Source organism: Balaenoptera physalus, assembly GCF_965194825.1.
Source record: "Balaenoptera physalus genome assembly, chromosome: 7".
Classification (NCBI taxonomy): domain Eukaryota; kingdom Metazoa; phylum Chordata; class Mammalia; order Artiodactyla; family Balaenopteridae; genus Balaenoptera; species Balaenoptera physalus.
The window spans coordinates 1,826,725-1,850,379 of NC_138886.1; the positions used below are offsets into that span (position 1 = coordinate 1,826,725).

Genomic DNA, 23,655 nt, shown 5'->3' on the forward strand with positions numbered 1-23,655 from the left:
GGCCGGGGGGCTGCTCATTGGCCCCCCAGGTGTCCAGCACAGGCCTGCTCGCCTCTCCCCTCCAGGGGTCGGCACGGGTGCCCAGCTCGGGCGTGCCCACAGAGGTGCTCGTCAGACAGCGCCCCTGCCCCTCCCTGACCCCCAGGCCCAGGTACAGGGCCTGCACGGGCTCTGCCTCTATCCCCCTCCCCCGGCACGCTCACCCATGAGCACACAGGCGCCCCCCTCCGGGCCAAACATACCTGCAAACTTGACGTGAAACTTGTTCTCAGGCTTGAGGATCTGGACGTAGAGAGGGCAGTTGGGGGCAAAGTCCTTCACAGCCCAGGCGCGCAGAATGGTCTGGTGGTCCTGGGGCGGGGAGGCCACGGTCGGTGCTGACGGGCAGCAGCAGGCTGGGGGAGGGGCTCTGCCCCCAGGCACCCTCCCCCACCCCGGCCTGCGGGCAGGTGGTGGGCGGCAGTGGGGGACACTCACTGCTGCGGTGCGGTCCACCTCGTTCCGGCTGCTGAGGATAAAGCAGGCCTCCCCGTTGTCCATCCTGCAAAACACCGGGTCTGAGCACCACCAGGGCCGTCCGTGGTGCTCCCGTCTCGGCTGTCAGGGGAAGAGTCGGGCCTTGTCGAGACCCCAACTCGCTCTGACCAGCCCTGGATGGGCTGAGGATGGGCCCCCGCTAACCCGGGGTGGGGCTGGGGCACGGAATGAAGGGCCCACTTGGTGGCAGAGATGCTGGACCCTGCCCGCTGGCCTGTCCTCTCCCGGAACAGGCTGCCCGAGGCTTGGGGATGACCCGCTCTGCTCCCCTCATGCCCCCCAGAGCCCCTGGCTTCACAAAGGGTGGCTGAGAAACTCCACGCCGCAGGACTGCGGGGCCTGGCGGCTCCCACCCCGTCGCCCGGCAGCCCAACTTGTCCCTGTCGGGGGCCTTGGTTCCTGGGCGAGCCTGTGGGGCCCAAGGCTCAGGAGGTGGGCGTCGGGGGGACCCGGCTGCCGGGTCTCCTGCTCCCTTGGCCTCCACACAGCCCACATTTCACCTCGAAGGTTACATCAGGCTCTGGAATAAAATCCTGACGGGTGATGGGGGAGCCTCCGGGGTGTCTCAGTGTGCTGCAGCAGATTCTGGAAAGTTCCGTTCACAACTCAGCCTCCTTACCTCAAGTCACCCTGTCACCTTGTCTTTAGAAGAAAACCTGCCCACAGCCTTGGCTTCCCACCTGACTCAGAGCAGCAGCTGCCCCCCAGCCCCCAGATGAACAGCTAGGCAGGTGGGAGAGGAGGCTGGTGGGCTTGCCCAGGCGGCTCTACAGGGGTCAGCGGGGGGCCTGGCTCGCCTGGCTGGGTGACAGGCACAGAGAGGGAGCTGCTGCTGCCCGCCTGAGGGCCCCTCCCTGGCCTGCCCGTGGCGCAGTACTGCACCCTCACCCCCGGCTGGTGCTCACTTGGCCCGCATGAGGTCCTGGTCCTTGAGCGCGGAGCCCTGGAGGTAGATGACCCGCTGGGACCACAGGGGGATCTGCAGGACCCTGCGAACCTGGATGTCCATCTCGGTGGGGCACAGGATGACGACGTAGTAGTCCTGCAGGTAGGATGGGGTCAGTCCCGCTGGCAGGCTCGCTTGGCTCCGGCCCACCCTCCTTCCTAGAGTTTCCACACCAGTCGCCTCTCAGGAGCCCCAGCCTTCTCTGTGACAGGGTATCTGGCAGGAGGGAAAGGCAGGACCCCACAGACCCACCCCCACAGTGCGGGAGACCACCGGGGCTCCACCGCACAGGCAGGGAAACCCAGGCCCGGGGAGCTCAGGGGGCCCTGGGGTGGCGTGGGGCCATGGGCGGGGCCTCACCTGCAGCCGGGGGTGGGCGTAGAACTCGTTCAGAAAGTCCATGAGCAGGTCGATCTTGAGGGAACTGACGCACAGGATCACGTGCTTCTCCGTCTGGGCCCGGTGGCGGCTGTAGTTGCCCCCCGACTTCTGCCGCTCCATCCACAGGTAGACGAGCTCCTCAAACTGCAGGGAAGAGCGTGTGAGCTCCAGGCGGCCTGGGGCTCCGGGAGCTGCGACAGCACAGAGCAGGGCGGGCAGCTGGCAGCACTTGCCGGGCCCTGCGGCCTCCCTCTCCTTGGGGCTTGGGCGCCAGCCTGGCCTGGGTGCTGGGATGTAAGCGCCAGCTCTGAGTGGCCCCTGCACCCGCCAGGAGCGTGGGGGCCAGAGCACCCCAGGGACAGAAGCTCCGCAGCCGTGGGACAAGGGCAGAGCCGTGCGGAGGCGTCCAGGATGCCACGGGGCAGGAGCCAGCTTGCCTGGCACCGTTTACTTGAAACCACACACGACCCCTCTGTGCACTCACGGGGGGCACACACACGGGCGACAGTCCCCAGCCCCACACCTGCCCCAGGGAGGGGAGACCCTCCCCCTCTCTCCTGAGGTAGCTCCTGAGTGGGACAGACTTTCCATGCCTGAAAAAGTTCCGGATAGTAATGTAAAAATTAATTTTAAACTTAAAGATGATTAATTAGAATTAAAAACATAAAACAACTAATGATGTTCATAACTCGTAACTATGTAAGTAAAAATGCAACATATAACAAAAAGTAAAATATATAAATTTAGATACCTAAAATATTAAAAATACGATTTAGAAAAGATGATTATATAAAAATATAATTAATAAAATGTGAACATGGATTCTAAAAGCAGCCAGGGCCCTGGGAAGGCGGACGGCCCCCCTTGAGGTGCTCGTGGCCTGAGGGGGCTCCGCTGGGGGCGGGAGGGGATGGGGGGAGGCCGGGGCTTCAGGTGGAGGCCGCGGAGGAGGCCAGCACTGGACCAGGTCCAGGAGGGCAAGTTCCGGCGAGCCCGGCGGTGGGGGTAAGACCTCTGCTTAGGGCTCTCGGCCCACGGGTGTCCCTCGCACGCAGCAGGCCTTCCTGGAGGGGGGTGGGCTGTGCTCCGGACCAGGGGGAAGCAGGGAAGAGGGGGTGTCGGCTGGGGCTGGGGGCTCCGAGCTGCAGGGCGGGGGTGGGGAGTTGAGCTCAGGGTCAGCAGAGGACCCCCGGGGTGGACTGGCCCCTGTTGCAGCCACAGTTAGGCACCTCCCCCGCCCCGTCCCTCCAAGTCCTGCGTGTCCCCCGTGGGGTCTGGCTTCCCCCAGTCCATCCTGATCCGTCCCTGGGCCTTTTCCTGCCCTCTGAAGGGTTGGGGGTGCCTGCAGCCACTGGGCCCCTCTCCAGGCCTCTACCTTTCGTACCTAAACACAGGTGGCTCAGCCGGCAGATTGGCCTTGCTGACAGGTGACGGGGAAGCAGCTGTGCCCCACATGGTCCTGACGGCTGCTGCTGCACCAGCTGAAGACTCCTGATGCCCAGCCCGCGGGACACCCTGGCAACCCCCCGCGCTCCACACTCCGCACGGGACCTGGGGGCGCCGTCTGAGGACGCCCCCCCCCACTGTCCTGACGGCTGCGGGCCTCACTAGCTACAGACCCCCAGGAGGCCCCAGCAGGCCCCCCGTGAAGCGGCGTCCACACCCCCCGTGCCCCCGTCGGGGTCTCGGCCTTGCGGCCCCTCCCAGGAGTGGCGCCCCTCCTCTACCCTCTCGCCTCCTGCCGGGCAGGGCCCACCTGCAGCGGGAGCACCACAAGGGCCACGCAGATCATGATGACCACCAGCAGCTGGGACGGCCAGATCTTGGGTGTCACGTCTCCGTAGCCCACGGTGGAGAAGGTGACGATGCAGAAGTAGAAGGACGTCAGGAGGGACAGGTTGTCGCCCGCGCGCTCCAGGTGCTGGATGCCGCAGGTCCTGGAACCGGGGATGGGGGTGGTGGCGGGGCCTCGGCCACCCTGGCTCCTGGGGCGAGGCTGGGCCTGCCCGCGACAGCACGTCAGCTGTCGCCGACACGGCCCCCCAGCCTGGGCCTGGGTCCAGCTCTGCGCTTTCCGACCCCGGCCTGCGGAGCTGGCACACCCAGCATGTCCCCCGGACCTTCCTTTCCTGCCCCGAGGCGCTTTTGAGGCCCCTGGAAAATTGGCCGGGAGCGCGGACACGGTGCTGCGTGGGTGCAGCGTGGGCCTGGGGTCAGAGGGGCTGGGCGAGGCCACCCAGGCTGCGAGCCCCTACCTGCCGCCCACCTCGGAGCTTGTCCTCCCCCAGGAGGTCAGATGGCGCGGGGCACGCTCAGCCCCCCGCCCAGCTAGAGCTGGACAGTCCTTCCCCCCGCCGTGGCCCTGCGTCCCGACCCCACGTACACCGTGGCGCAGCACACAGCGGTGCTGGGGCCCTCCCCAGGGTGGACGCGCTGGCTGCGGGCAGGGGGCCGGCTGGACCACCCTGGCGTTTCCTACCCCGCGGACACCCGCCCCGCTCCGCTGAAGTGTGTGTGTGTGTCGGGGGGCGTGGGGGAGGGGAGGTGGGAGGCACACGGCCTTGGGACCTGCCCGCGTCCTCGCTCGGGGCACAGGCACACGCGGGGGTGGCGGGCTCTCCGCTCCAGCCCCCGGGCTGCTCCCAGACCTTATTCTCAGCTGGACCTCGAGCCGAGGGTGCCCCCCCCGCCCCCCCCAGCCAGGAGCCAGTGCGTTCCTCCACGACGTCTCCCCGGGGCCCAGGGGAGCCGGACTCGGCAGCCCTGGCCTAGGAGCAGGGGCTCTGAGCTGCCTCCCGGTCCTCCGTCCCGGCTTCTTGGACGTGAGGGCCTGGCTCTGCCCAGAGCCGGGCTATGCGGCCGCCGGGCAGGGACTCACCCCGTGAAGACCAGGCAGAGCAGGGTGCAGAAGAGGATGAGGACCTGGTTGAACATGGCCGACTGGGTGCGCAGGATGGCGCGGTGGAAGTCGTTCTGCGGGAAGTGGCGCCATCAGGGGCAGAGCAGGGACTGGACGGAGCCCAGGGCCCTTCCCCCCCACCCCCCCGCACGTCCCAGATGCTCGAGAATGAGTGAACGGGGGCGGTGGGGGGGGGGAGGCGTGGCCGCGGCTCCACCCGACCTCAGCTCTCGCTCTCCCCGTCTGGCCTCCGCCATGCCAGGGGAAGACCCCGGGCACAGGCCAGAGGCTGTGACCTCAGCACCCTCGCCTCACTTTGCAGTTGGGACGGGGTGAACCAAGGGAGCCTGGGCTGAGGAGGGTGCCCTGGGAGAAAATCGTCATTGCGCTGCCTGCCGACAGGGGCCTTGCTCAGACCTCAGCACGGGGTCTGCCCGTGGCCCTGGGTCTCGGGGCCCTGCCTGCGCTCACTTGCACTTTCACCCTCTCCCTCCTCCAGCCATGATTCCAGGGTCAGGGACAGGCCTGGGTGACTCTCCCCACCGGGCATCAGGGCTGGGGCTGCGGCTGGTCAGGAAGGAGGTGTGAGTGCATCTCGTGGTGACAGAGACACGTATGTCCACCGGTCAACCTGGCCTCCTGGGCACCGAAGGAAGCTAGCCAGCTCTCCACAGGGCCAGGGCACGGCGAGCTGTGCCCTGGGGTCCTGGGGGCCTCGCAGAGGTGAAGCGGGAGGGGAGGGGCGGGGCAGGGGGGAGCCCACTCTGTCCAGAGCTGCCCGGCCCATGGCTCACGATCATGTTCTCCAGGGCGTGCTTGGCCAGCCAGCAGTTCAGAAACACCGGGATGAACAGGTTCCGCAGCGGCGGCCAGAATATCTGCGGAGGAGACGGGTCAGGGGGCGGGGCGCTCAGCGGCCCCCTTCCTCGGCCGGCGGTTCACCCACCGTGATGATGAAGGGCAGCGTGTTGATCATCTCCAGGATGAAGGCCACGCGGAAGATCTGCTCCCAGATGTTGCCCTGGGGAGCCAAGGGGGTGGGCTTTAGAGCAGGTGGGCGGGGAGGGGGCCCAGGGTGGGGCAGGGAGGGCAGGGAGTGGGGCTGGGGGAGGGGTGCGGGGGGAGGGCAGGGCCAGGCCCGGGGGGCACTCACTTTGTAGCTGAGGTAAATGAGGAGCATGGTCTCCAGGAAGCTGATAATGGCCACGATGACCTGGGGCGGGGAGGGGCGGAGCCTCTGAGCGGGGCCAGGGCAGGCAGGGGCCCCCCAGAGCCGTGCCCCCTCCACTCACCTGAATGGCCCACAGAGCCGTCTTCCTCTCCACCCACAGGATGGGGGCCCTGGGGAGAGAGGGAGGTGAGCCCTGGGCCTCTGCTGACCGCAGGCTGCTGCTTGAGCTGGACGGAGGGGCCGAGAGCAGGAGGGAAGGGGAGGCTCCCCGGGGAAAGGAGGCCCCAGGGCGGGGCCCGTGGGCTCAGAGCCCGCAGCTGGCCCAGGCGGCCTCCCCTTCTCGGCCGGGCTCCCGGGCACAGGCTCCCGGGCACAGGCTCCTGCGCGGGTCCCTGCAGGGGCGCTGGCCATCACGGTCCCCGGTTTCCGACCTCAGTTCCTCGTCCATAACCCAGCAGGGGAGGGGAGTGACTTGGGGGGGGTGTCCCTGCCCAGACGCAGCCTCGGGACAAAGGTTGGGGTGAGACCAGCAGGAGGGGTCGGGTGGCCGAGCTCAGCGCCGACCCTGCCCACCCTCCCCAGGCAGAGCCAGACCCCAGACGGCCAAGGCCCTGTCCCCCGGGGGCCCCTGTGGGGTGGGAGGGTCCCCGCCGCAGCGGGGGCGTTGGGCAGTTATTTCCTCGGCCGAGGGACACAGACCCTGAAATCCCCAGGCCTTCCGGGCTGCTTGGATGAGAGTTGGGCCCGGGCTCAAGAGCTGCGCTGGCCGCCACTCCGAGTCACAGGCCCAGAAAGGAGAGGCCTCCAGGGCCGGGTGCGAAGGGAGGGGTTGGCGTGTCCCTTCCACCCCACCTGTGTGTGCCTTCCGGGGGCCCGGGCGCCGGGCCGGAGTGGGAGAAGCGGAGGAGCCCGGGACAGAGTGCTGCGGGGCTGCCACACTGGGTCCTGCTGCTGCGAAGGACCAGCGCTGCTCTGCAAGGCTGGGCCAGGGGTGCCAGGGGAGGGGCGCAGGTGCAGGCTAAGGCCAAAGGGGGCCTCTGGGTTTGGGGAGGCTGGAAGGGAGAAGCCTCCCTCAAGAAGGCGGCCAAGGCCCCGGGACACGTCCTAACCTGTGGACCAGGCTCCCCCGCCGCTCTGGCGTCACTTCCCACTGCCTGACTGGGCGCCTGCTCTCTTTGGCTAAAGGGTCGTGAGTTGCAGAGGCAGCGATCGACCCCCCGGCAGGTCCTCGGGGCATCTGTCCTCCCACCCACGGTCCATGAGGGCTGGGCCAAGCCGCTGGTGGTGACCCCTGCTGTCACTCTTAGACTGCTCCTGGGCCTCAGGGGCTGTACTCTGAGGGGCCACCCCGCCACTGCCCGCTGCTTGGCCAGGGCCCGGGGATCCCAGGAGGGTCACGGGCTGCGGCTGGGCATCTATCCTGGGGGGCTGGGCACTGTCACCCTCTGTCCACCCCCCCCGGCCCTGGGCCTCTGAGTGGGAGCTGGGTGGCAAACTCACCAATTGATCTCGGAGGACGACTCATTGAAGGTGTAATTCTGCTTCGGGCAGCCCCAGCTGTGGAGAGACACAGCTGGCCGGCCACGGCCCCTCCCAGCACCGCCCCCGAAGGGACCAGACCCTTCCCAGGCTTGCCACGGGCTTAGGGCGTATGGGGGGCACACTCTGCCCAACCAGGGCCAGGCCCCCACATCTCAGACAGGCGTCTGTATTCTAACACCTGGGGGACGAGGCAGCCTACTCCCACCCTGCAGACGCTCTCGGAGGGTCTCTCACGGATGAGGGGCAGGAGGAGGGGCAGGCCGGGTGAGGAGAACACAAGAGGGGAGCCCAGGAGGGAGTGGGGATTCCACCTGGGCTGCCGGCAGAGAAAGGGCTGTGCGTGGCCAGAGATGGACCATGGAGCACTCAGGGCCTCCTGGAGGCCAGAGCTGCCGAAACAAGGCTGGACGATGTGCGTGAGACACGGAGAGGAAGCCGAGCTCCTGCCCCGTGGTGCCGACTCCAAGACGCATGTTCCTAAGTCACTCCCGAGGACAAGCCACCTGGATGCCCATCACTGGGAAGGTGGCAGGGGCCCGGCAGACATGCTAGTTCTGCCCCAGATTACAACCAAAGCCAGGGTCACTGGCCAACAGGACCTCACTCTCACAGAGCCCCATGGTGACGGGCAGCTCCCTCCTCCTTTTTTCTCAACTGACCCACTTCCTCCTAAGCCTGAGCCTGTTGTTGCAAACTCAATGCCCATAGAAGTCGCCGGCCACCCTCCCATCCATCCACCCATCCATCCATCCATCCATCCACCCACTATCCTTACATCACCCACCCATACACCCTCTCATCCACCATTCACCCCTCTTTCCACTCATTTATCCACCCACCCATCCGTCCTCCATCTATCCACTCAGCCATGTACCCATTCATCCATTATCCATCCATCTATTCATCCCTCCATCCATCCACCATACACCTACCAGCCCCCTCACCCATCCATTCCCTCTCCCACCCACCCATCATGTGCCAGGCGCTGTGCAATGAATACAACAGAGCCGGTCCCTGTGGGGATGTAAAGCCAGATGTCCCAGACGCCTCTGGGAGTAGGAGAAGGTGGGATGAACCCAGGAAAGTGCTTTGAGAGTCAGAACCCCGGTTTCCTTTTCAAACCACCACGGTGGGATCTGTCCTCCAGCACCCTCGATGAAGACAGGAGGTCTGTTCTCAGGAGTGGGTGAGGGTCTGGCCTGGGGAACCCGCCCCGCTGCACGTGGCGGGGAGGTAACTACAAGCTTGCACTGCGAACTTTGACCCCGGCCTCCTCCTCAGCTCAGCCGGCAGGAGCCCAGGGGCCAGGCCTTACCCTGCAGGGAGGAGGGGAAGGATCTGCTCTGAGGAGCCGGGCAGACCCAGGGGACGGTGGTGACCAACCGGCCACACACCCTGACCGCAGGGCCCTTGGCCTCCGAGAGCCCAGCCTCAGTGTGAGTGGCCAGACGCTTGAGGAAGTCCCTTCAACATGAGCTCGGGGGAGCAGAGACTGAGCAGAAGGGGAAACTGTAAGAAAGGAAAGCGTTTCAGACAAACCCGAGGTGCTGGTGGCAGGGCGCCTGCAGGGGGAGCGACACTTGGAGATGAAGCGTTCTCGGAAACCAGAAAACACAAAAGCAGAAGTGAAAAATCTCAACTAGAGGGCTGGAGAGAAAGCTGGGGAAACCCCCCAGAAAGAGCAAAAGAGGGAAGCAGGAGAGAGAGGACCGTTCCAGAACCTTCCAGAATCCCACATCCGGGTATGAGGGAGTCCAGAGAGGCTCCCGGAGCAGAGGGGGAGGTAGGCTGGGAGGGGCAAGGGGAACCGGGTGGAGCCCCAAGAAAGAGGCACACATCCTCTCTGCACCACGAGGCCTGGCACCCCTGCCTGCCCAGCAGGAGCTGAGGGAGCCAGAGCCCCTCGCTGAGATCCCCACCACGCACCCCTGGGCGAGCAGGGAGGGGGCATCCCAGACCCCCAAGGAGAGCTCTGTCCAGGTCCGGGGGTGGCTGCAAACGCAGCCGCCGTCCACGACAAGGACACCCTTCTGCCCATGCTGAGCCGGCTGGTCAGCAGGAGCCTGGGGGTGGCGTCCTGGCCACGGCTCTGTTGGGGAGGGATGCTGGGTGGGGTCCCATGGGGGCAGGAAGGACTGACTCCCCAAGGCCCTGGGCACAGGGCGCCGGGCACGGACCCCTGTGCGGACCCCATGGGCCTCTGTAACGGCAGAGGGCCCACAAGAAGGCCCAGCCCCGGGCCCGCGGGTCACCCACCATCCGATCCCCAGGGCCGGGTCGTCCAGCAGGACGCGGACGATGTAGAGCAGGCAGGTCAGCAGCTTCAGGGAGAAGTTGAACAGCCGGATCCTCAGGCCTGTGGGGGGCGGGACGCTGGTCAGGGCGCCCGGACCGGCCGGGGTCCCAGCCCGCACTCCTCCCTCCGCACCTGGGCCTCCGCACCGGCTGCCCCGCCAGCACTGACAGCGTGGCTCTGCTGGGCCGGCCTCTGACAGGCTTCACCCTGTCCCGCCTCACGGACGTGGTACAGAGGGCTCCCCGAGCTGCCGGCACCGGTGGCGGGGGTGGGGGGAGCAACCGACAGACTGACGGACCAGGACCCACGGGCACCTCCGCACCCCATCTTGCATCCCAGGGGGCCAAGCTCCTGCTGGGATGCAGGTGGAGGGTACCCGTGGCGGGAAGGTGGGGCCACACGGAGGGGCCAGGGAGCCCCTCGGGGTGAAGGGGCTGAGGCAGTGCCACCTGGCTGCCAGGGGCGGCGGGTCCTCACAGGGTGGAACGCGGTGCGGGCTGGAGGTGAGGGGCACTCCCGCCGCCCCTGCCCCCACCCTGAAGGCCCCACTCACTGGATCTTTGGTTTTTGATGAAGAACAGCTTAAGCCTCTCCTTGAAGGTGTTCTCGTTGACGTAGAACTCCACCTGGACCCTGGGGGGCGGGCAGGAAGGAGTGGGCCCGGGGCCAGCGGGGGCTCCAGCCCAAAGCCCCCCACACGGCGGGCCCCTCCCTGCTGCCAGAGCCAGGGTCAGCGCTGCCACCTTGGGCAGAAGGTCCTGGGTGCCACATCCCCACGTGCCCCCAGCGGACCTGCCCACCGGCTGCTGCCTTCTCAGTGCCCAGGGCCCTCCAGGCCCCGCAGAGGTGAATGCTCACAGGCCCCCAGCCTGGGCTGTCACGGCAGCCACCAGGAATACATGTGGCCTGTGTGGCCCTTGGCTCAAAACATGCCATATCATTAGTACAGAATGTTCCAGAAGCCAATGGTCAGCTGCTTTGTCTGGAGGCCCCTGGTGGTTGTGCCCGGAGACTCGCTGCAGCCCGCAGGATGGTCGAGGCCGACAGGCCGGCAGTGGGCCCCCTCCCGCCGAGGCCATTCCCTGGACGATCCCCAGAGGCCCTGAGCCCTGCCCGGGCTCCCAGCATCCTGGGAACAGACCACACGGACCGGCAGGAGTTTCCTGTCGAATGAGGAGGCGGGGTGGGGATGGACCGTCTGGTCACTATGGTAACGTGGGACCTGGAGGCCATGGGCCGCTGCCCCCGCCTCGGCCGCGAGCCCGCTGTGGCCGGCATGCTGGCCAGGCGAGGGCTTAATGTTCCACCATAATGGAAACTCCAGTGTTGACAGTAGGCAGGAGACAATGACCCTGTAGCCAGGTTCCCGCGGCGGGAATGGTCTAGCACCGCTTCCCTCGCGGGGTGGGGGCCCCGGGGCTGGGCTGCCTTGCTCTGGGTTGGCACCTGGCATCTCCCACACGGCCTCCGTTCCAGGCTGCATCTGCCCCATTGGCAGGTGGGTCTTAGGACCCCACAAGCGGCCCGTGGGCATCACTGTGGCCAGTCCTCACCCCCTGACCAGACAGAGGCACCAGAAGCCCGGGATTTGGGGCGGGGCTTTTGACCGGAAAGGCCTGGTCCAGATGCCATGCCCTGTGCCTCACCTCACCCAGATGTCAGGTGGAGGCGGCCCCGCCACCCTCAGGGATGTCCTGTGGGTGCGTTAAGACTGTCCAGGTGAGGCAGCTGCTCAGCCACGCTCTGTGTGAAGACCGTGACACAGGAGGCAGAGGGACTGAGCACCCTGAAGGCAGAGTAGGTGCTACCCAGAGGAATCTTGGAGGGCTGCATGTAGGAGGTGGCGGTTGAGCAGATGGGATGCAGGACAGTGGTCCACAGGCAGAGGTGAGGCGCACGCTGGCCCAGGTCCCTGCTCCCCACCCCTACCTCCCTGTCGTCGTCCACCAGGGTGGAGGGCTGTGAACGCCTCCCCCTCTGACCAGGCTCCAGCTCCTATCGATGCAGAAATTCATGCCGCTGTCACCTTGAAAGCTTAATGGCACTGCTCGGCCTGCGGCTGGCTGCCCCAACATCTCCAAGAAGTGTTTAAAATACTCATCACTCCCCAAGCCTGTTCCGGGCGTAGTGTGGGACACAGGCTTGATGTGCTGGCAGCAGCCGTCTGGACCTGCCCTGGCGATGGGCCCGCGGGAGGGGACTTGGGCAGAGCCCCAGCACCTCCCTGACCTTCGCCAGGTCGGGGGCCCTGGCCTGACCACAGCGGCCCCCACTGGTCACAGGGCTCAAGAAGGGCCCAGGGGGAGGAGCTGGTGGTGTGGGCCCTTCCCCACTCTCAGGTCTTGGTGCAGGGCGGTCAGCCGGGGCGGCAGGACAGGCCTCCCGCAGACCGGCGGGGTCCAAGCCCAGAGCCAGTGGTCAGTGCACCCCACTGCACCCCAGGACACCCCGCTGCACACTGTACCCAACGCACCCCACTGCACACAGCATCCCAATATACCCACTGCACCCCAGCACACTCTATGGCACCCTAGCACACCCACTGCACCCCAGCACGCCCGCTGTACTCCAGCACATCTCTGCATACCCCACTGCACCCTAGCACGCCCACTGTACTCCAGCACATCTCTGCGTACCCCACTGCACCCCAGCACACCCACTGTGCACAGCACATCTCTGCATACCCCACTGCACCCCAGCACACCCACTGTACTCCAGCACATCTCTGCGTACCCCACTGCACGCCAGCACACCCACTGTGCACAGCACATCTCTGCGTACCCCACTGCACCCCAGCACACCCACTGTACTCCAGCACATCTCTGCATACCCCACTGCACCCCAGCATGCCCCCTGTACTCCAGCACATCTCTGCGCACCCCACTGCACGCCAGCATACCCACTGTACACAGCAGCCCAGCACACTCCCCGTCGTGTCCCAGTGTATCCCTGTGCACACCACTGTACCCCAGCGCACCCGGCGTACACTGCACCCCAGCACATCTCAGTGTACGCTGTACCCCGGTACACCCACTGTACTCCAGTATATCTCTGTGTACCCCATTGTACACTACACCCCAGTATACCCTACTGTACCCCAACACATCCACTGTACACTGTACCTCAGCACACCCCACTGGACCTGAACCCCAGCCTCCTCTGTAGGTGCTGCCCAGAGCCGGGTCACGGGAATCCCCGAGGGTCCCTTTGGGGAGTTAGTCAAACGCCTTCTCTCTGAAGGAGCGGCTCAGACAAGCCGGGCTGGGCCTGGGCCACGTCAGGGGGCAGACGCCCCTCGGCAGTGCCCACGTGTCCCGAGGGACCACTCCCCCACCGTCCTGCACCACACAGCAAAGCCGCAAGGAGGGGTCCCCACCCCTTGTGCCCCTCCACTCGGGTACCCCCTCCTGGTCCTCATCTGGCCAGCAAGGCCCAGCTCGGCCCACGTGGCTGGTGCGCGTGGCTGGTGGCCGAGTCTCCCTCCTTCCTCCTCAGCCTCCCGGGGACCTGCCCCCCGTGCACCGCGCCCCCCCGGCCCGCATGCCTCTCACGGCTGCTGCCTGCTGCCCCCGGAAGTCCCCGCCTAGGCCCAGGGGTCAGGACTGCCAACCGGGACTGGTCACGCCTGAGACATGGAACCCGTCAGCCCCCTGCCCGGGCGGCTGTGGACACCCATCTGGACAGGCGCCCCCGGCCCCGGGCGCTCTCCACGTGGGAGGAGAGAAAGGGGTGGGGGACTGCGGAGCCCGGCGGAGACTCGGCCCCGGGAGGTCGAGCCTGGGTGCCGGGGAAATCCACGGAGCCGCCTCCGCTTTTAATTTTTCACGAGCTGTGTCTGCCCGCCTCTCCCACCAGAGAAAGTAAGTTACAAGCTTTCCATTTACTCTGAAGTGCGGGTGCAACGGGTGTAACGCAGCGGCAGGACGTGCTCTTGGCTCCACAAGTTCCTGGGGGATGTGGCCACGCTGGGGTCACGGACCGCCTGGCCTGGCAGAGCCCCGCCTGTCTGAGCCTCGGCCGCCTCACCTGGGGCCCGCGCGGTGACAGGAGCCGCCTGCCACGGGCATCCTGAGGGAGCCTGGCAGGGCTGCTGCGACCGTGCACAAGTTAACACGGTCCTCTCTGGGCCTCAGGTCCTCCCTCGTAAAGTCCAGGTAAGTGTTGGTTTTCAGAGAGAGGATAAAGTGAGAGACGGCCCACGCCCGTGGCTCGGGCCCTGGCACCCACCAGCTTGGCGGTGCCAGCGATCGGGGCTGGACTTGCTCTGTGTATGACTTTGGCCCACACCTATCACTCCCATCACCCAGAAGAGACGGCCCCGTGCCATAAACCCACGTGTATGGCTGCCGGTGGCACGTGGCTGCCGGCCACCAGCTGTGGCTTGAGGCCCTGTGGTGGCCCCATGGTGGAGCCGGTGACCAGGCCCAAGGAAGCTGCTCTGGGGAGCGGGGGAGGGCTGGGTGGGGGCCCAGGAGCCAGGAGCCAGCCGAGGGCTCACAGGGCGATGGCCCGGCAAACACAGCTCAAGAGCCCTGGGCGAGGGCAGGCGAGGGGTGCACTTCGTCTGCACCCCCTCACATCCATCCACCCGCTCCTTCGGCAGGACGCCCGGGGCGCAGGAAGGTCTACAGCCCTGGGCAGGCCTGGTCACGGGGCCCCGAGGCTTCTGAGAGCCCCGGCCTCAGACGGTCCCTGGGGTACCCCCTGGGGCTAGGCCGCGAGCCCCAAGGACCAGACAGGCCAAACCCACACCCTGTCCCGGGACAGTCCTGAGCCCTGCTCCCTCTGTCCCTCACGGAGTGAGCAGCTCTCAGGCTGGCGAGGACAGGAATCTAGGCCGGGCAGCTCGATAGCCACCTCCCCGAGCCCGGCCACAGGGCCTCTCGGCGGGGTCCCGCCAGCCCCGTCCCTACACACGTGGAAACTGAGGCCCACCCGGGCTGGACGCTGGCTCAGGTCACCCAGTGGTCAGAGGAGACAGGCCTCTGGACTCCCGATGGGGCCTGGGTCTCCCCAGCTTCAGGGGCGTAGGAGTCAGGTCCCAGCAGGCGGCTCTGCCCCATCCCCACTCGGCTTGCGTTCGAGTGGGCCCAGGCCCGCTGCCGGTGTGCAGGGTCTTGCCCACGCTGGGGTGGACCAGAGGAGGCCCCCTCGTGCCAGCAGAGCAGCTTGAACTCCACCCACCCCACACCAGGGCCGGACCTGCCAGGCGAGGGCAGGTAGAGGAAGGGGGCTACAGCTCTCCCTGATGACCGGCAGCCTGGGGGAGTGGCCTTCCAGGGATTCCTGGCAGGCGGCTCTGGCACAGATGGCCTGTGCCGGGAAGCGGCAAACGCAGGGCCAGGCGGCGGTCCCGGGGGGAGGGTGACGAGACACCAGGCGCACGGCTGTGGGGAGGCCCCCCCGCCCGGCTGTGACAGCCTTGCACTCACATGGGGCCAGGGTCTGGCGGCCTTCTCCCCGGTCTGCCGCTGCGTGCCGGTGGCTCTACAGCCGGTACCCGGGAGCTCCACGCAGGAGGCCACGGAGCCCCGAGCAAGATGGAAGAGCAGGGCCCGGGCCCAACTGCCAACCCTGAGGCCGGCTATTCTGAGAATGGGCAGAGCCTGTGACCCCGCCCAAGGGCCTGGACAAGGAGAGACACCTGGCCCGCCCTGCTCCCCGGGCAGTAGTAGGTCCCAGGGTGGGCAGGCAAGGAGCCGGGCTGCTCTGGGTTTGGAGGTGGGGCCCTCAGGCGGACGGGCTGCTCTGCCCCAGCTGCAGCCTCGCCTGTGGGGGCATCGGGGGCACAGGCTCTCCTGCAGCTCCTCCCACGGTACAGGCCGGGGCACAGGCCGCCCGCCGTCCCACATCAGCCCGCGGCCATGTGCCTCCCCTCTGCCAGTCAGCCCTCCCGGTGCCTGGCACACCGAGGAAAGCAAGGGCTCCGGGTGACCTCTCAAACCAACAGACGGCGCCGTCCGAGAGCGTCCTTGTACTGGAGCCTTGGCTCGGTCAGGGGCCCCGGTGAGCCTCCTTGGGCCTCCCAGGGCCCAGGGACGTTTGCTCTGCCCATGACAATGCAATCCTGGGGCAGCAGGACCCCAGCCTCGGCCCCTCAGGCGGCTGCAACCGTCCACATCCTCCCACGGTCTCAGACCCGCTCCTGGTGGGGCTGGGACAGCCCTACGGTGGCAGAGGTGCCTTCCCCCTCCTGTTACCCACCACGCCACCGCTGGGGGACTGAGGCCCAGGGCAGCTCCCAGGCTCCTGCCTGCGGCGTAACAGCGCAAAGCCTCGGGCTGCAGGGGGCGGCGCGGAGAAGCCCCGAGCGCGCAGTGGTGGCCAACGCCGACGGTGTTAATTAACGAGACTAAACACCAGGCCCCAGTCGGTGGCCACACTGGACGCCGTGGGTGTGAGCAGGTGGGGGGCTCTTTCCCAGGAATGCCCCCGATGGGGCTGCTGAGGGCACTTGGGTACCCCGACCTCAAGGCACCCTCTGCTTGACCTAGATCCTAGCTGAAGCCAGGAAAAGCCTGGCAGGGCTCACGGTGGGGCAGCCGAGCCAGGCGCCTGGGGGTCCGAATGGTCACCAGTGGTCACCTGTACGCCTGTCCCCACGTAGGCACCACGGCAGGGGTCCCTGTTCCCTCCCGAGGGCTGTGGTCACCACCTGTGGGGTATTCGCCTCCGGACACCCCCATTTCCTACTCCCAGGCTCCTCCCCAGGAAGCCCCACCCAAGGCCCAGCAGCACCGGCCGTGTCCCCGCTCTCACCCGGCTGCAGGGCAGATGGTGCGGCCGGAGCGGACCCTCCCCCCTGGGCTGGCACGCCCCGAGGCGCCCTCCCCCTGGGCCTGCCAGGGGCTGGGAGGCCACCTGTGAGCCAAGCACTTACTGAGACAGAGAGGAGCCCAGGCTGAAATCTTCCACGAGAAGCCTGGGGACGGAATGGAGTGGACACATCAACGTGGACGGATGGACAGACAGAGGGCCTGGACTCCTGGACCAGGCGTGGGCAGGGACACACAGGGAGGACCCGGGCAGGGTCCAAGGGAAGCAGGGGTGCGCCCGTGCGCACACTCCCGACGGGGCCAGGCGCCCTCGGCGCCCAAGCAGCAGCCCGGTGCACGCGGCAGTGCCGGCACACGCGCCCCGCCCCGACCCCGGCGGGATGGCGTGGCCACCAGACCTGGGAGACCGCACGCAGGACGGGCACCCGCCTGTGGCCCAGCGAGCGGCAGGACAGCAGGCCCGGCGAGTGCTCACCGCCCTGCTCGGCACTAAGCCTGCCCCAGGCCCTGCGTGACCCCAGTGTCCAGGAGGCAGCACTGTGAGCGCCCCCTTGACACCCAGGAAGCTGACGGCAGCAAGAGGCGGGCCCCACACAGGGCCACTGGCTGGACGACCTCTCCTGGGCACCCCCTGCCCTGCCCCTCGGCTTCCTGGTGACAAGACAGGCCAGTGCTTTCAGGGACCCCCAGGGGCAACCCCTCTACTGGGCCAGCAACACACACCTGCTGCCCTTTGGGCGGCCTGGCCTAGGGCTCTCCCAGACTGGCCACAGCCAGATGACACCAAGGTGGGCGTGGCCTGTGCCGACCTGGGAGGGAGACGGGGAGGAAGAGGCCTGTGTCGGGGCAGGGTAGGGAGGGGGGCACAGAGGGTCTGCTCTTTGCTGGTGACGCACCCACCTGGGGCCTGCTTCTCCGCAGAGGGCTTCACGGGGCCTCTCTTTCAATCCTTAAAGCAAACATCTTCCAGAAGGGGAAACCAAGGTTCAGAGAGGACCACTGCCTTCCTAAGGCCACAGGCGGGGAGTGGGGAGCAGCTTGCCTGCCTGCCTGTGCAGGGCCCCCTGGGTGGGACCCCCGGCCTACAGCTCCTGGTGCCCGGGCGGGTGAGGTCTTGGGCGGGCGTGGTGGGGCTGGGCGCTTCAGAGAGCAGGGGAAGCCTGGGCTTAACTGGGCCTGGGGTTGCTGGGAGGTTCTGGCACATTCTGCGTGTTTATCCAGCTCAGGTTCCCTTTGGCCTGGGCGCTGCCCCCATTGCTGAGTCAGGCGACAGCTGCACCCAGGGTGGCAGGAACCTGGCAGGGCCAGAGCCAGTCACAGCGTCACAGCAGACCAGAAAGTTGCTGAGAGCGGGTGAGGGGCGCCGGCAGGAGAGGACGGGAGAGGGAGAGTGGCCGTGTTCCTGGAGGGGGCGGGCACATGAAGGTGCAGATCTGCAGGGGAGGAGGGGCGGGGGCGGGGGAGGCCCGAGGGTCCTGGGGAGAACAGCAGGAGAGCAGGGCCGCGCTGGAGCCGCCCGTGGGGGAGACAGACGAAGCGGCCACGCGTTGGGCTCAGAGCACACGGGGAGGGCGGGCTCAGGCCCCCAGAGCAAAGTGCACAGTTGGTCCTGGGCTGGCCAAGCCGGTGTTCCCTGCAGCCCTTGCTTCCCTGCCCTCCCCGGCCCCCCGCAGTCCACAGAAGCCCCCAGGGCTCTGCACGCAGAGGCGGGGCCTGACCGCCGCCCCCCCACCTCCCGTCCTTGGTGGGCAGCCAGGCTCAGAGGGGCCGCCCTGAGTCAGGGCCCTGGGTGTACGGGCGCCCCCCAGCGGCCACTCTCTGCAGCTGCCACCCGGGTCTCCGGGTGCTTTCAACCCCCGCCCAGGCCCTGCAGCACCTGCACTGGCCCCGCCCAGGCCCCACCCCTGACTGCACCCCGCGCCCCAAGGCCCCACCCCACCTGTGGGCCTTTGCACGAAGACCCCGCCGCTGGAGCTCCCCCTCTCTCCCCAAACCTTCCCGTCAGCCCAGCTCTGAGTGAGCCCCTCCTTGGATGTCCCCTCCGGGTGAGGGTCCAGGGCTGGTGAGCCCCCCCCCCGAAACTACCCCTGGGGAGGGCGAAGAGACCCTCCTGGCCCAGCTTATAGGCCTCACCTCCTGGCGGCCTCCCACTCCTCCGTCCAGGTCCTCCTGCGCCTCCCCTCCCCCGGGGACCCTCTTCCTACCCTGGAGTTCCCTTGACCTCTGTAAGCGGCCTCCAGCGGGACCTCAGAGCTCGTCCTGGCCTCTGGCCTCCCGCTCCTCCCCTTGCCCGTGAGGCCCCATCCAAAGCCACACCCACACAAGGGTCCCCACTCCCCAGCCTGGGCTCTGCCTCCCGGACTTCTCCCCGTGGCCGTGCCTCTAGGTATGCCAAACTCAGCCGTCCACGGAGCACTCCCCATTCCCTGCCATGACTCCCCACAACTCTCAGACCCCAGAATTCTACCTCCTAGATCCTTCTGCAGCCCGTTCCTTCTCACCAGGGCCCCCGCCATGCCTTCCCGGCCACCCCCATGTCCCCTCCAGCAATCCACCAGTGAGCCCCTCGCTTGGGACACAACCCAAACCCACGGGGGCGGGGGCTGCTGAGTAAGCAGGCCCTTCCTCTCCAGCCTCACCTGCCCCAGCTGTCCCACCCCTCTGCATCCCTCTTCCTCCCAGGTCAGCACACCTGACACCTAGCTGGGACCTGAGCTGTGCCTGGAAACCTCCTGCCTACACCTTCCAGTGGTTCTGTCCCCACCAGCCTGGGGCTCTGCAGGGGTGTCCCCCAAAGCCAGCACACTGCCCTGCCCTGCCCTGCTCTCCTGCTGGCCCCTGGGTGACAGCTCTGGGCCTTGGCACCCTCACCCCATTCTGGCTCCTGGGGCCCCTCCTCCCACACACAGCTGTTGGGGCCCAAGGACTCGTCTCTCAAGGGCCAGGGGGCAGCACACATCCAGGGCTGAATGCACCCCCCCTGCCACCAGTGGGGCCCCTGAACTCGGGCCCCAGTCCATGCAGGCCAGCTTGGCCTTCCCTGGCCCTGACCTGAGGCTGGGCTCCTGAAGACTCAGCAGGAGGTGGGGGGCTGTGCTGGGGCCCCCCAGCAGATGTGAGGCTACACGGCAGCACCGATGGGGGCAAGGCCGCTCAGCCCCAGGGTTGCTGGGGGCATGAAGGGGCCCTAGCCCAGCCGTGACCCTCCGGGAGAGCTCATTACATAGCCAGCCTCTCCCTCACTGGCTCTTTAGCTCCAAAGCTCTCAAGCGATGGTCCTCATCACCCCCTCCCCCAGGTCACATTTCTAACTATCCCCCCACAGCGTCCAGGAGATGGGGGTGCAGTGCTTCAGAGGCAGGGTGGGGGGGGGGCGCCCTGGGCAGGGCCGAGGCCTCGTGGCCCAGCGAGCCCTGCCCCCAGCTGGCTCCAGAAGGTGCGTGCAGGATGCGGGCAGCTGCAGGAGCTACGGCCACAGGCTCCCTCCGGCAGAGGGCACCCACCTGCCTGCTCTGGTCTTACTGGAATCTCTATCAGACTCGTGTTCCTAAGGAACAAAGCCTGCAAGTCCTCCTCTGCTCTGAAACCTGCCATGGCTCCCTACTGCTCCCGTCCAGAGCAAACTCCAGAGTGTGCATCTAACGCTTGGGGAGAGGAAGCTGCAGGCACCAGCCCTTGGTGCTGCTGGGCCAGCTATGCAGCTGCAGACACGCCCTTTGCAGAAGGAGGCTGATGACCCTGCACCTCAGGGGCTGCAGGGGGACTGAGTGAGGCTGCTCACGTGAAGGGTCATCAGCACAGGACTGGGGGAGGCAGGGGTGGGTATGGGAGGAGGGCTCCCTGGAGGAGGTGTCCCTGCCACCACACCTCCCATGCTGCACTGCGGGTTCAGATGCAGCCTGGACAGGACCTGCCATGCCTCTGTCCCTGCACGAACAGGGACAGTGGGGAGCCAATCATTTGCAGGGGCCAGCCTGCCTCTGGATCCACTGCCCCCCACTGCCTCCAGGAAGAGGATGGAGAAGAGAGGAATCTGGTCTCCAGGGCCTTGGCCGGCACTTGCCTCCCTCCTGCCCTGAGGCTGCCCATCAGCTGCTTGAGGCCACCAGGCGTGCCTGTTAGAGGCACTTAATCTCCAGCCTTAGCAGTCTCCTCCGGCAAATGGGAATGACCGCCGGGCAGCGGCCCCCAGGGGTGTGTCAAGGAGCAGGAAATGGGGTTTGAGGGTAGGGAGGGGCCCAGAGGGCATGTGGCCAGCAGGAGGGGGGTTGGCTCCCCAGGCACCCTTGGTCTGCCATCTGCCAGGCTGAGTCTCTGCCAACCCCTCGCCCCAACCCTGACACAGCACAGCGCCTCCCCCCACCGCCCCAGGCTTTGGCCCTGGCTGTTCCCTCTGCCTGGAAGCCCCTGCCCATCTCCCCGTGCTCCCCCCCGAAGGGCCAGTGCCCCAGGAAGCCCCGCTCTCCTTGCCCCGGCCCAGCCTGCACCTCCCTCTACCAGGCACAGGTTTCCATGCCCACACATGTGCCTACACCAATGGGTCTGATTCATCTCGGTTTCCCCCGCAGCATCTAGAAGGGCTCCTGGCACAGGGCAGGGGATGGCTAAGCATTAGCCCTGCAGACTGAGCCTCAATATCCTCATCTGTGAAATAAGGGTGTCGTGCTGCGCCGGTGCTCAAGAAGGGGCCGGACAGGGGTTGGCACTGCCCCTGCCTGGCTGGGGAACCAGCCTCCTGCACCTCAGCTGCCACTGGCTCCAGGCACCAGCCCCAGCGAGCCTGAGCCCTGATACACCCAGCTCCCATCCGCTATGCAGCCTCCCTGGGCCTCACGCTGCTCACCTCTGAAGCAGGACACAGATGCTGGCCCTGCATCCCCCCAAGTGGCTGCTGGAACCAACATGAGTGTGGCCTCCAGTGGGACAGGGCTAGGGCAGTGGTCACCAAGCCACCTGGCACAGCGCCCAGGTCTCCACTGCCTTTCTCCCCTCCGGTCTTATCTGCAGGCCCTCTGTGCTCAGCCTCTCAGAGCAGGAGGGAGCAGGGGTCCCACAGGCTCCCCGAGGCGGGCTGGAGACACACAGAGCGGTTGGGGCGCTTGGCTGGGGGTCCCGAGAGAGACCTCGGCCGTCCCTCCCTTCCCGGGGCTGCAGGCAGCGCGGCAGGTGCAGCCGAGCGGAGCCCGTGCGGGATGCGAGCGCAGAGATGCAAAGCCCCTCCCGGCGGCGCCCCGCGCCCCCGCCCCTACCTCTGGCCCACGTCGCTGCCTACGGAGCCCCCGCCGCGGGTCGGCAGCAGCGGGCTGAGCCCGTGCGGCTCCTCGGGGGCCGAGGCGCCGGCCGGGGCGCCCCCCGGGCCCGCCTTGCCCTCGGACGGCGAGCGCGGCAGCTTGGCCCGCGCCATCCTGCCGGAGCGCACGGCGGCGGCGGGCGGCGGTAGGCGGGTGGCGGCAGAGGAGCGGGCGCTACCATCTCCGCGCGCCGCCCCGCGTTCCCCGCGCCGCCGCCGCAGTGGAACGGCCGAGGGGGGCTGGGAAACTGGGGGCGGTCGGGCTCCCTCCCGCCGCGGCCCGGGGGCGCCCAGGCTCGGCCGCCTCCCCACTCCGGAGGCCGGGTGCGCAGAGGACGCCCCACGTGGGAGGAGGGTCTTGGCGCCCCAGGCTTCGAGGGGCTGCCTTACAACGGAAGTAGTAGTAATAGTCATGCTGACGGTCACCGCGCTGGGAGGAGGGGAGGAATAGTAGCGCGGTGACAGCCGGTGGCTCTTGGCCGGTCATCTCCGCAGGCGGGGGCTGCTGGCGAGGGGAGCCTCAGCCGGCCTGTGGGTTCTGGGGACGCGGGTGGGGCTCCAGTTGGCCAGCCCAGAGCCACACGCACCTGCCAGCCCCTACCCCTGCTGCCCAGGTTGGGTGGGTCCAGCCCCTCGGTCAGGTGGGGACATCGCTGTCTGTCCTCCCAACCGCAGGCACTCAGGGGCCGCCCCTTCCCCCACTTCCTTCCCCCCAAAGCTTTCGGGGCGTCCACGGGGTATTCATTTACCGGTGCCCGCATGCCAGGCTCAGCTCCGTGCCAGGCCTGAGATCCCAGCCGTGGATGAGGCAGCTACTTCCTGGAGCCCAGTCTGCGCCCGACGCCCTGCTGGGCGAGCTCGGATCCTCTCACTGAACACAGACAGCTTGAGGAAGTGTGCAGATTTCTGTCCGTTTGCAAAGTGGGGAAACCAAGGCGCTGAGCGGGGGAAGTGGCTTCCCCAGGAGGCCAGACAGGAAGCAGTGGCGCGAGGTCTCCCCCCCCCCAGGGACCAGCTGACGGAGCCTCTGCTCCCTGTTGCCACGTTGTGTGGCTTTTCTGCCCAATTCCTTCCATTTTCACAGACGAGGGAGGCCTGAGGCTGGGAAGGACAGGTGACCCGCCTAGGTAATGGCCGTCAGGTGTTGGCACTGGGGGGACCAAGGCTGTGGGTTGGCAACCCTGGCACCCAGCTGGGTGCAGGGGGGCTCAGACGACACCTGTCCAGGCTGCTGGGGGGCTCCAGGCCCTGCCGACGTGTCCAAACCCTGACGCCAGACCGGAGCCTCCAGCTTGGCCAGCCTGCCTAACTCTATTTCTTCACCCCACCTGTGACCCAGCAAACCACCAGGGCCCGGTGCTTACAGAGGTCTGCAAGAGGAAGGTGGGCCTCAGTACACCCAGCCCCTGGCCTGGGCCCTCCCCAGACATTGCGTTGTCAGGATAAAGCCGTGTAAAGCCATTCGGCGGTCTCAGCAAACACTCATACGTGCATTTCCCCCGACCGCCTTCTACGTCCCATCCTGTCCCGTATCTGCCGAGGTGTTTGTACCGGCCAAGCACTGGGAGGCCCCTGCCCGCCCTGGGCAGAGGAGGGCAAGCCTCTGTCAGCCATTCCCTACTCTTCCCGCGGAGGGCGAGGCATGGAGCGGCTGCAAAAGAGTGAGGGCTGGAAGTGCCTCGGGCCTGCTGGCGAGCAAGACGCCTGGTGATGACTGTAAAACAAAGCCAGCAGCACCGCGGCACAGGCAGTGCCGCCCGTGGGGCCACGCTGATGCCCCTCTGCATGTGTGTCCACGCGAGACAGGCTGGGACCTG

The 23,655-nt window shown here is 67.1% G+C and overlaps 1 protein-coding gene across 14 annotated transcripts in view; it reads right to left on the reverse strand.

Moving 5' to 3' along the window:
- The window catches only part of KCNT1 (potassium sodium-activated channel subfamily T member 1), a 72,189-nt gene that overhangs the window by 17,373 nt on the left and 31,161 nt on the right, over nucleotides 1-23,655 (reverse strand). For 6 of the 14 annotated variants that reach the window (XR_014265686.1, XM_082469341.1, XM_082469344.1 and 3 more), the window contains exons 1-15: nucleotides 21,798-21,967; nucleotides 16,653-16,694; nucleotides 10,326-10,405; nucleotides 9,733-9,832; nucleotides 7,435-7,491; nucleotides 6,056-6,104; nucleotides 5,917-5,976; nucleotides 5,710-5,784; nucleotides 5,558-5,641; nucleotides 4,743-4,837; nucleotides 3,621-3,801; nucleotides 1,844-2,008; nucleotides 1,443-1,579; nucleotides 478-541; nucleotides 243-351 (exon numbers count right to left, since the gene is read on the reverse strand). Coding sequence is in view for 13 of the 14 variants with exons in the window: in XM_082469341.1 (XP_082325467.1) it covers nucleotides 243-351; nucleotides 478-541; nucleotides 1,443-1,579; nucleotides 1,844-2,008; nucleotides 3,621-3,801; nucleotides 4,743-4,837; nucleotides 5,558-5,641; nucleotides 5,710-5,784; nucleotides 5,917-5,976; nucleotides 6,056-6,104; nucleotides 7,435-7,491; nucleotides 9,733-9,832; nucleotides 10,326-10,405; nucleotides 16,653-16,694; nucleotides 21,798-21,952 (1,453 nt within the window). In the remaining variant the exon portion in view is untranslated. Of the gene's footprint in view, nucleotides 1-242; nucleotides 352-477; nucleotides 542-1,442; nucleotides 1,580-1,843; nucleotides 2,009-3,620; nucleotides 3,802-4,742; nucleotides 4,838-5,557; nucleotides 5,642-5,709; nucleotides 5,785-5,916; nucleotides 5,977-6,055; nucleotides 6,105-7,434; nucleotides 7,525-9,732; nucleotides 9,833-10,325; nucleotides 10,406-15,204; nucleotides 15,379-16,652; nucleotides 16,695-21,797; nucleotides 21,968-23,655 lie in introns of those variants that run through there. The other 8 variants (XM_082469337.1, XM_082469348.1, XM_082469347.1 and 5 more) reach the window with 5 other exon arrangements.